Genomic DNA, 12712 nt, shown 5'->3' on the forward strand with positions numbered 1-12712 from the left:
TTTACACATTTATGTTCAAAGTAGATTCAAAGTAGGACAAATAAGTAGTATTAACACTTCAGCATACTAATATGTAATAAACAAGTTTAACTAGTATTTAAGTAATATTACATTTAGGACTGAGATAAGTTCCTCATTAGGTAATAAATAATTACTGAATGAGATTAGCATCAATAAGAACTAATAACTATGACATATTATAAAGAATGACTAATTAATTACTAGTCAACATTAACGTGTCTGAGATGTGAGCAATAGTCTTTTTTTACTCTAAAATTAATACTCAAGTGTTACTAGTCACTCTTTAAGAACTACTAGTGATCTTTTTTACTTTAAAATAATGGTCCAGATTACTAGTACTGACTAGATGATGCATTTTATGACTATATTCAGTGTAAAAAAGATGATTGATTACGTCTCGGACACACAATAATGTTGTGATTAGTAATTCATTGGTAATGTCAGAGTTAGTTGATAGTTATTAATGAGTCGAATCTCATTCCGCAATTATTGATTACCTAATAAGGAACTATCTTAGTCCTAAATTTGATATTACTTACTGATTAAGCTTGTTTCCCATATTAGTTAATATGGAAATTAGTTAGTTATTAGAACCATCAATGCCAATAGAGAAGCTTTATTTTTAAGAGTGTGTAATTAGATGGTCATTAAGAAGATAGCCAGGTCTTCACCATGTTTGAGTTTATTTTGCTATTAAACCATCTGACAGTACATTCTCCTACTTGTAATACGGCTGATTAACTAATAAGCAAATTAAAGGGTATGAAATATTGATTTGAGTTTAAATTATTTTATTATGTAAGAGTGTAAAAGAGTGCAGAGTGATTGTAGGAATTCCAGAATTGAAGGAAATCGTAATTGTGGGAATGTTATATCATCTATACTCTGTATAAAAACAATGAACTCTAAACTGACGATTTGACAGGGCTGTCAGTGGAGAGCTATGGAAAAGACTTCATCACGGCATTCCCGGAGAATATCGCCAACTACCATCCACAAGAGTCCTCCAACACGCTCCAAATTACTGCTTTCTACAGCGACACCACCGTCTCGATCACCGTCAACCACACAAACGTATATAATGAAAAGCTACAATCTGGGCAGACTAAAGTTGTACATTTTCCCAAGTATGTCGAGCGATATCAGTTCACACGCTCCTTTTATTTCGTCAGAATCAGTAGCAGCAAATTGATCGTGGTTCTTTGGATCAGTCAGCGGGGCGACAGCGTGCAGTCTAGTTTCGTTCAACCTGTAAAGAATCTGGGAAAGCTGTATTCAGTCCCCTTTATCAATTACAATCAGATGCTGGCGTCCTTGTACAACACAGAAGAACTGTTAGATCTGGATAACTGGAGATGCATCATTATCAATGCTGGGAACATCATGAACGTCATCTCCATCCAAACAGTTGGCATGAATGCCTTTAACTTCACGCTCAGCCCGTACGAACTCTACCAGTTCCAAACCAACGGGTCAGAGATTAAAGTGTACTCTAGGTACACCGTGGCTGTGCTGTTGACCCATCCGTGCGCTGAAACTACCCGGTGTGATTGCAACATGGTGATGAACCACGTTCTCCCCGAAAATCTGTGGGGTCAGACTTTTGTTGTGCCGTCGGTGAAGAACCTGAATTCAACTTGGCTGCAAGTGACATCCACAACGAATGTCACGCTCAAAAGTCAGAATATAACGATTCTAGACTCAAATTCTTCAGATCTAATTACCTTCCCGTACCTCAAAAGTGGACCTCAGCTCATCACTGCATCAAACTATGTGTCCATCAGGCTTATCAGTCCAGGCCTCGTCTTAGAACTCATGCCAGAGAGCATGTTTGCTGCCTGTTACCTGCTGCAGATGAACTCAACAGGAGCTGAGGCCTTGATCATTGCTGAAACAGCCAGTAGAGGTGATGTGTATGTAGACGCCGATTTGCTTTCATCCACTGACTGGAAAACCATTGCTAATTCAAACTACTCTTCGGTATCAGTGTCGCTTAGTGGCACGCATATCATCTGGCATCCAGCCTCCAGGATCGGAGTGTACATGTTTGAGAGAATGGAGAGTGGAATTCCTTACGGAGGCCCAGCTGTGATCTTAAATGAAGATCCAGGTAAAGTGATACCTTTCTTATCCTAGAGTGAATGTGATCATGACTTTGATTGATTAGAGTCAACATGAATTTTTTTTTTTTGCAACCTATTTGACTTCTGAAATGTTACGTAATTCTGAAGAAAAAAATTGTACGGCAGAATTTAATTTAATTTAATTGATCAAATCAGGAATTGGTTTGTGATTGGATCGCTTTAGTTGATCAGCAAAATCTGGATGCTATCATCTGGATGTTTGAATGACACGTGACATGAAACTGGATTCAGACACAATATGTTTTATATATATTTATTTATTTATTTATTTATTTACAATGGACAGTATAATCATACTACTTTTATACACAACCGTGCAAAAGTTTGGGGTTAGTACGATTTTTATTTGTGAAATAAATCAATACTTTTATTCAGCAAGGATGCATTAAATTGATCAAAAGGGACTTTAAAAAAAGATGTAGGCTATGATGTTCTTTTAAACTTTTTATTTAAATAAGTATCCTGAAAACAAAATGTTTCATGGTTTAAAAATATTAAGCAGTTTATTAAGCAATGTTTTCAACATTGATAATAATAATAATAAATGTTGCAGCAAATCAGCATATTAGAATGATTTCTGAAGGATCATGTGACGCTGAAGACTGGAGAAAATGCAGAAAATTCAGCTTTGCCCTCACAGGAGTAGATTACATTTTCAAATAGAAGACAGTTATTTTAAATATATTTAATATCAATAATATTTCACAATTTTAAGTATTTACTGTATTTAATCAAATGGCCTTCCAGTAGCTCAAACAGTAGCGCGTCGGCGGTCATGGGTTTCGATTCCCAGGGAAAGCAAGAACTGATAAGAATGTAAATGTGTACCTTGAAATGCAATATAAGTTGCTTTGGATAAAAGCGTCTGCCAAATGCAAAAATGTAAATGTAAATAAATGCACCCTTAGTGAGCATAATAAAGTTATTTTAAAAATATAAAAAAATCTAACAGAAATGTTTAGAGCTTGACAGTAAAAATCAGTCTTCTTTCATCATATAGAAAATATAATCAGATAATCTTCAAACAATCAAACAAAATGTCTTCCTATTGTTTTATTATGTAATGCATCACAAATGTTCCTATCTATGCACAGATGAATAAAGCAAAATTGAGTTTTAAAGTAATTGACTAATATATCATCCTACTTGAAGTTACATTGAAGTATGAATGAAATCAAAATTCCCAGTGATTACTGAAAACGTCACTGTATGTTTGAATGCACATAGATCGTGACGGCTGTATGGCAGATCCTGCACTATATAACAGCACTACTGATGTCATGACGTGGCCCGAGTCCCATGATTACTGCTTAAATGCAACTTTACAGCTGAGCTCACCAAGCAGCGCAAGGGCCCAAAGAGAGATGACCAACTTTCTGCAAAAAGACGGCGGTCCCAGGTACTGGATCGGGCTGCGGCGCAGTCTGCTCACATTAGAGTGGTACTGGAAGAACGGCAATAACAGCGAATACGGCGTGAACTACACGAAGTGGGCCGATGGGCATCGAGAGGACCCCTGGAAATCTTTGTGCGCTTCTGTGTCGCAGGACGCCAACAATGATTTCTCCTGGAAGAGTGTGCCCTGTTGCTCTAAGATGAGGCCCGTCTGCTACAGAAAGGCCCTATACTTCAGTGATTTGACCTTTGAAAAACTCGATAATCATTTTTACATCGTTAACTAAAAGGTCTGTCCTTTACATCCATATTGTTTTCTTTTTATTAGAATTCAATGACTCCAGTAATAAATCAAAAGTTTAATCATGATATAATGACTAATCTAATTTCTCAATTATATAAAACCTTTTACTATTACATGTCTGTTAATTTATATATATTTTTTGTTGTTTTTATGCATAATATAAAGCCATTTTAACACTTTTGGTTTTCAACATTAAAATATGTGGATCTTTTGAAAACGCAATAAAATATGTTATTGTCCATGATAGTTAATGAAATATTTTATGGCTTACTGTTATCGCACAAACTGAATAGGCTCTCAAGCTGGACAACTGTAAAATCTGTTGTAATGTAGGGTGATCTAAAGTGCAGGCACCTAAAGTGAAATTAGTTAAGGTGAATACAAGTATATATGTCATACTTATGTCATACTTAAAACTAGATTAAAGTTAAAACTAGATTAAAGTAAAACTAGATTAAAGTCGCATCTCTTCAGCCTGGCATTCATATAATATTTTTAATCCTACAGTTCAAACTACAATCCGGCCTCTAGCTCATAAATGCCAGAGGAGAACTGGCCCCCGACTGAGCCTGGGTTCTCCCAAGGTTTTTTTTCTCCATTAGGTCACCTGATGGAGTTTTAGGACACCATTAGGTCACTTGATGGAGTTTTAGGACACCATTAGGTCACTTGATGGAGTTTTTCGGTTCCTTGCCACTGTTGCCTTTGGCTTGCTCAGTTGGGGATATTTTGGGGATATTTTATTTTATTTTATCAATCAATAAATTCCACTTGAAACAAACCTTGTTGTATTATTTTAATTTAATACTGTGAAGCTGCTTTGATACAATCTGTATTGTGAAAAGCGCTATACAAAAAAACTTGACTTGACTTGACTTGACGTTCACAATGCTCTTGAAAAGGGCCACTCCTTCAAGCCTGTTTGGCTAGATTCTGGTGCATTTTGGGTATGTTTACCTCTGTTGGCTTACAACTTTCAGCTCGCCATCACCTCCATGCTGCAATGTCACCTAGACCAATCTAGGGTTCTTAAACACAGACACCCAAATAAGGCATAATTGCATTTTATTGAATCATAAATGTGGTTTATAAAATCCAAAAGGGCACAGACTTTATATAATGAAAAAAATAAAACATGTCTCGCTCACTTTAATTGCTACAAGAATTTGCTTGTCTAAATGTCACCATAGTTTTAAACCAGCATAGACCATTCTATTTAATATTAAAAGTATCTGTCACAAAATGTATGTTGTTACTACATATATAAAATACAAAATATAAACTCTCTAGCGAGTGTTATACCTCATAACAGCGATTGGTTAATCTGATCTGATAAATCCTTTTTGGTCCTGCTTTTGTTAGATCGTTTTTTTGTTTGTGTATATATATATATATATATATATATATATATATATATATATATATATATATATATGAAGAGTTCAGATGCAAAAGCCTCTAAGTGCCATTTGAAATTTTCTTCTAGAATGATCATTTTTATCAAGCTTGTATATTAAAGTTCAGTAATTTCACTAAAATGGCAATGAAGATTACCTATTAATTGTCATTTAAGTGAAATTATTGAACTTAAATATACGAGCTTGATAAAAATGATCATTCTAGAAGAAAATTTCAAATGGCACTTAGAGGCTTTTGCATCTGAACTCTTCATATATATATATATATATATATATATATATACAGTATATATATACAGTGTTTATATATGTATGTACATATAGTTATATTAGTTATTTTGTGTAACTAATTTACATATTCAATTGTTTTCAATAAATTATTTTTTAATTCATAATTTGTGTCTTCCCCTTTATTGTGTTTACCCATGTGGGACGTATAATGTGTTTTTTTAGTATTTGTCATTTATCAGTGTAGCCATAATCCAAGTTTACATTCTAAAATGTTTTTATCTAATGTATATGTTTATCATAGATGTGGATTGTTAACATCACGTGAGTGAACTTGTGTCGTACAGTGTTGTTTTTATCAGTAATGCCACATTTAGCTGTGTCTACAGGTCTATCACTGTCAGAAACAATTTGCTAAATTTGTACCTTCAGGGGTACGACGGCTTGTCACTGGGGCAGTACCCTCAAGGGTACACCCGTCGTACCCTTTCACATGGGTACATATCAGTACCCTTGCAGTATGTACCTTTCAAAAGACAAATATGTACCTCTGGTGACTAAATTGTACCTTATAAGGTGCAAGTTTGTCCTTTTAAGGGTACTGCCCCACACACTAAAAAAAAATGGTTCTTCAGCGGTTCTTCAGGGGTTCTTTGCGGTGGTTAAGGTGCTATATAGCACCACTACCATTTAAAGAACCTAAGCCCAGTTTGGTTCTTCAGCGGTTCTTTAGCGGTTCTTTGGGGTGGTTAAGGTGCTATATGGCACCTCTTATGGTTCTACATAGCACCATTTGACAAAGGTAGGTGCTATATGGCACTTAAAGTGGTTCCCCTATGATTACAAGCCAATGAACCACTTTTAGTGCTATTTAGCACCATTTTTGTTTAGAGTGCAGTGACAAGCGTTTTGTACCTTATGATGACAAATTTGTACTCCATACAGCACATTAAAAAGGCCAGAATGCTCTTTATCATTTATTAAACATTCAAAATTACATTTTTCACAGGATGAACATTTTAAGCACTATCACAATGTGTCATAACAGGTTGCAATTTTACTTCAACTTTTTATACTCTTTTAAAAAAAAATAAACAGTAAGAATATTCAGCTTAATATTATATTAAGCTTTTTTTTTCTAAATCAGTACAATACATTTCATTATTTTTTTTATTTTTTTTTTACCATGTAATATAATATGTTAAATCAGTACTAAATCTCATTTTAAGTACATTTTCTACTTTAAAAAAAGTTTTGAACATCAAGAATGACAAAGCAATCTCTTTTCCAGCATTACACATTTCATTAATTGTAACTTTATACCCTTAAAACATTTGATCACAAACACACATTTCACCAAACACAGTACTACCTATTAATTTGAACTTTTTAAACATTCTTGAGGATCAGAAACAATTTATTATCAGCAGAGTGTCAGTCAAGGGCCTGAAAGTCCACCTCTTGCCCTGTAATATATGCTGTAAACAACCGTGGCGAAACGATTGTAATAACAATTGGAAACATGTTTTTAAATGCTCTTGAGCAAATCTGGTGGACGTACAGTGGCAGTTTAGGAATTCAGTAGCATGATTTTGCATTGTGAAAGTCAATAGGTCAAATGAAGCATGTATAAGTCAATTGCGTAGCCAGGATCCAATGCAAATCTGAGAGAAAAACAAGCATTTTGAAAGTCAAATGTGTTTTAACTAAAATAAGGGCAAAGAGGTGATTCTTAGAGAGGAGAACAGTGCTGACCAAGACATCTGGTAAGAGTTTTTGCTATAATTGAGTGTCTGCAACGAAATACATATTTACCTTTGTATGAAATGCAGAGAAAATCTTGAGACATATAAGACAACCCTTTTGTTGTTTCATTGTCTTTTACTTGGATGATATTGGATTGTTTGAACTTTTTTGACAATCTATGGATTTTAGAATTTTTTGTCATCAGTTTAATTCAATACATTTTTGTTATTCTTCTTAGTTTTTGTCTTTTCTTCCAGCAAGTTAAAGCCATAATCATGCTTGTAGTTCTGCTGATCGCATCAATGTTTTGCCAAGGTAAGGGAAGCTCTTTTACTATCTTCTATGTCTGTGGTTTGGATAAAGGTGTCTACTAAGTGAATAAATGTAATATTAATTTACTGATGATTTTCTGATCTGGTTTCTCCCAGATTGGGCAGTTTCTGTTGTACTCTTCAATACCACCTGAAAATGTTTTATGAGCTGCTGTTAAGTTATTTGAAATGCAGTACAGCTCATGTACAATGAATATTTGTATTTAAGGTCTTACAGTAGTGAGCTATGGAGACAACTTCATCACTGCCTTTCCAGAGAACCTCGGTTTCTTCTATCCGTGGTCTCCCTCGAACTATCTAATAGTCACGGCCCTTCATGACAACACTACATTCACCGTCTTCTACAAAGACACACAGAAAAACTTACGAATTCAGCAGTCAGGGCAGACCCTGAACGTGCTGTTTTCTGCTGAAGTAAATAAGCTAGGCTCTTCAAGCTTATCTGTCAGAGTTACCAGTGACAAAAACATCACAGTGGTTTCTCAAAGTCACCGGGCATCAAGCATCCAGAACAGTGTCGTCCAGCCCACGGTAAATCTCGGTACAGACTATATGATCCCTCTGTTGGATTACCCAGGGTATCTTGAATCCTTCGACCTCCCTAGGCTTGCCAATGCAACCATGAGATACCGCTCATTCAAGTTACTCATTATCAATGCGGTGGACAGTGAAAACACCATCACTGTAGTCAAGCAAACATCAACAGATGTTGAAGAAGAGACGTTCAGTATCGAGTCTTACCAGCTGGCCCAGCTTCAGACCAACGGTTCCGTGCTGAGGGTCAAATCTAGCAAACAAGTAGCTGTGATATTCACCCATCCGTGTGTTGAGACTGCAGACTGTAACTGTAACATGGTAATGAATCAGATTCTTCCCACACAGTTTCAGGGTCGGAGCTTCATTGTACCATCCATCTTCAACGTGGCCAAGACCCAGTTACTTGTGCTGTCTGAAAACTCATATTCGCTCTTTCACAATGGTAGCCAGTTAGAAGCTGCTTACTCAGATCTTCTGCCGTTTTCAAACCTGGAGACATCTCAACTGGTAAATGCTTCGGACAGAGTGTCCCTCAGACTTGTCAGTCCGGGCCTCATTGTGGAGTTGATCCCAGACACCATGTTTTTTGCTTGCTACCTTCTGCAGTTTTATACACAGAATGGCAGGGCTGTGGTGATAGCTGAAACAGACAGCAAAGATGATGTGCGCACACATAAAGGTTTGCTTTCAGCATCTGAATGGACTGAAATTGCCGGCACAAAGTACTCTTCGACTGAAGTAACGATTGCAGACCGAAGTGCCACAATTTGGCATCCAACCTCAAAGATTGCTGTATATATGTTGGAATATATGTCTGCGAAAGTAGTTTTTGGAGGCCCAGCTATTCCCATCAATGAAAAACCAGGTAAAAAAAAAATCGATCTATCTATCTAGATAAACTTTTCTTTTTTAGTTAAAATTACTGTTAAACTGTATGATGTTAATTCTACTTCCTTACATTCAAATTTGATTAGCAATTCTGGGTAACAGAATGGTCTTCTCTTTAAAATACTGATCCAAATGATTAGTAGTTATTTTAGAAGGATGTCTTAACACTTGAGTCATTACTATCTAAAACCTTACAAAAAAAACTCAGTCATTTCAGTCATTACTAGAGAGCTTTCATGTTTTTCACTTTAGAATACTGATCCAAATAATTAGTCATTCCTTCTGAAGGATTTGGTAAATACTTGAGTCACCATGATCTTCACTTTAGAATGAATTACATTATGCTAATAGTGAACTACCACATTCGACTAAGCACTATTACTAATTAATTAATCAGAGTTCCCTTGTCTTTCTTCACATTTCTTCTACATAAATGACCAATTTTAAATACACATTCATCTTTCCAGAGGTGAAGTATCCCTTTAATATTTACTAAGTTAATAGTGTGTCACTCATTTGTTCCTGTGTAGTTCTTCATTAATGACGGAAAGTCAGTGTTCTAAAGTGCTACCCAATTCTGAATCCTGTTTGGTACCTCAATTCAATTTCAGGAACTGAATTAATAGAATAATAATAAAAAAGAAACATTCTGAATGGTGCACATCCCCAGCTACAAGGCATGTATTTGTGAAGGTAAAAATGTTAATTTCTTTATGGTTTCAGATCTTCATGGCTGTTTGTTGGTTCCTGGAGCGTTTGCAGTTGGACCTGACCCTCTGAATTGGATGGAGTCGCTTGAGTCCTGCATGAATAAAGGAAATCAGTTTGCCTGTCCTGTAAGCAAAGCCGTCCTGAAGGACATGGCTGATAACCTGACCGCGGAGGACGGGACGGGCTGGATCGGTCTCCGCCGCAGTCTACTAACTACAGAATGGTACTGGCAGGAGGATGAACCCAGTGTCAGTTACGTCCACTGGGATGATGGGCAACCGTTGGACTATATGAAGGGCTTATGTGCTTCAATGTCCCTGGACCCTAAAAAGGATTTCAAATGGCAGAGTGCACGCTGCTGTGAAAAGAAGAAGCCTGTCTGCTACAAAAGGCCAGCATTCCTCAATCCTTCACAAAGCTGGTTTCTAGACACTATTCCTTAAGTTTAGTGCTTATTAGTAATGCTATTCTTCTTTAGGCTCATTAACTTTATATTTGTATCACCACCTGCATATCTGAGCTGCGTTTTAAAATAAATGTAATTTGTCTTTATATTAGATTTATTTTAGACGGATAATAAAATTAAATAAGGTTAATGACTTTTTGAAAATATGTCAAGCAGTTGCGTTGATACCATGAATGTATGGAAATGTTTTAAACATTCACACAGATGGATTCTGAATTATGTTTTCAACTTAGCTTAGACATCAACTCATATGGAAGCAGGAAATAGATCCTGGAGTTATGAATGGCACATCAACAATAAAATGTGTAGAATTAAAATTCTATAAAGCACGATATTTGGTATCAGTCATGAGTTATGCATTATGCTTTTTTTTAAATGTATGCAGTCCTTATTTGTGCGTTATTAAATATTAATTCACCACTTTCTATGGTATCATCTGCTGATTTAATGCTCAAAATGTAGTATAGAGACTGATGAACATAGTGTACATATCTATTAAAACATTTAGTGACCAATATAATCCACTTAGTGTACAGTAGCAAGTTGCTGTATCAAAGAAAATCTGTAAATGGGTGTTTCTGCAACTACGGGCACTTTTAAGTCACAGGAGTGAAATTTTAGATTTATGTTAAAATTTGTCATTTGATGTTTCATAAATATAAACGTAGTGTCAATACACACCTTGACATAAATAATTATGAATAAATAATATGATTTAATGTAAAATTATGAAGCATTTATAGGTCCAAACACCATTTTTGCTCATGTCCCACACCCGTGGTTTCAATGTTGAGATACTTAAAATTAGCTCATTCTTTTACAATATGACATTATTTCAAATGGAATTGTTTAATATACAGATTCATTTACAGAATCTTAAAATTCTTTGTATTATTTACTGATCATTTTTATGATTTTTTTAACTAAATGTGCCTGTCCCACACTTTTGAGTCCTTACCGCAACAATGAAAAAAAGCTTTTATTATGAAATTTTATCGAACACAAACAAGTCTAGTTTCTATGGAAACAGAAACTATCACTTGAGCACATTGCTGACATTGTATGTCATACTCGCGCGCGGGGTTTGAATGAGCTCGCGAGTTCCCGCTTCCTCGCGTGTAGATCTGTTATCCTCTCGCGAATGTCATTTACTGCGCGCGCCAGCATCAGTTGTGCGCTCCGTTTATATTGTCATTGATTTGCCGCCATAGGGCCGGCCCAGCTATCGGTAGGCGCCGGCGGTGCCGTGGTAGCCTACCTGAGAAAACGTTTTAGAAAAGACGGGCTATGGACCCAACCAACTCTATGGGAGGGGAGAACTCCCTCTCATGGTACAACCCATGCAGAGGCTGCGCGCTGCGGTGTCAGAATGCGGAAAGTGTGTAGCTAACGTGACAAATATATATATATAAAAAATAAATAAAAAAAATCCTCGACCGGCCCAAAAGTGAAGCGGCCCACCGGGAATTCTCCCGATTCTCCCGATTACCCACCCCGGGCCTGGCGTCATCTCATCTACTATTTCTATTTAGAAATGCAATCGCTGCAGGTACAAAAGCATTCCTGTATCGTTTTGTTCTCCACCTAGGGGCCACAAACCAACTACAAGAGCGAAGGAGCTGGAATCCAACATGGAAACAGTCTTTAATAGGCTAATAGAGCTCGCCTTACATCGCAGCTGTGTGGATAGAGACCTGACAGGTTGAGTTGAAGCTCACGGGTTATCTTAATAGCCCACTTGACAATTTGGTTGAGAATTTCTGTTTTTCAGAGACAGATTACGGACACGAAGGACACGATTGATTCAAAGAAAGCCTGATAAAAAAGGGTCATCATGGATTTATCAGTGTGAAATCTCAAATCTGGATGGTTTTCTGAGGTAAAACAGATGCTGGTGTCACTTTTAACATAGGCTACAGATTCACAGTTCTTCTCAAAGGTCAATTTGGAGTCTACGACTGTCTGTCACAGACCACAGCCTGGTCTTTACTGATCGTAGTATCATAATGTGAAACATGCTAAATTCTATAATCATATCCTTTGTGATGCAGGGAGGAGATCTATAGTCAGATGATTAAGTCAAATTGTATTTCTTAACAGCAGACAATCAAATAATAAATGAAAAGTAAAATGAATTCACATAATCAGGATTAAAAGTTTAATAAAGAAGCATAAATGAACAGTTAAAATCACTTCTAATATTTCTAAGTAAAATATTGTTCAAACACTCTGAGTATAATATTCTTGCCTAAAGGCAAGTAAGTTGTTTGAGAGAGCTCTCTTAGAAAAAGACAGGTTGCCAAAGGAACAGGGTCTCGTCCAAGTTGAGACTGGCCATTGCAGAACATATTCTTCCTCTTATGCAGATGCACAGGGCTTAGTTCCTCTTTACTATCACATTGAGCAGACACTAACGACAAAGACATATCGTTCTTTTGTGGTTTCACACCATGGAGGGGGGCCGGATACACATTGTCTCGTACCCCAAAGGTGTCAGAAAGTTGTTAATCTTACTACAATAC

General features: G+C 36.4%; 2 protein-coding genes across 2 annotated transcripts in view; both read left to right on the forward strand.

Annotated features, from left to right (window-relative positions):
- The window catches only part of LOC309483260 (IgGFc-binding protein), a 40135-nt gene that overhangs the window by 212 nt on the left and 27211 nt on the right, over positions 1-12712 (forward strand). The window contains exons 2-3 of the mRNA XM_082148967.1: positions 947-2131; positions 3393-4290. Coding sequence (XP_082005093.1) covers positions 947-2131; positions 3393-3847 — 1640 coding nt within the window. The 3' untranslated portion in view covers positions 3848-4290. The remainder of the gene's footprint in view (positions 1-946; positions 2132-3392; positions 4291-12712) is intronic.
- On the forward strand, positions 7254-10615 carry LOC309483691 (IgGFc-binding protein). The gene is made up of 4 exons (XM_082149621.1): positions 7254-7276; positions 7495-7571; positions 7797-8990; positions 9737-10615. The coding sequence occupies exons 2-4, from the start codon at positions 7532-7534 to the stop codon at positions 10165-10167; spliced, it is 1665 nt and encodes a 554-aa protein (XP_082005747.1). The 5' UTR covers positions 7254-7276; positions 7495-7531; the 3' UTR covers positions 10168-10615.

Source organism: Leuciscus leuciscus (genome assembly GCF_965113295.1).
Source record: "Leuciscus leuciscus genome assembly, chromosome: 20".
NCBI lineage: Eukaryota > Metazoa > Chordata > Actinopteri > Cypriniformes > Leuciscidae > Leuciscus > Leuciscus leuciscus.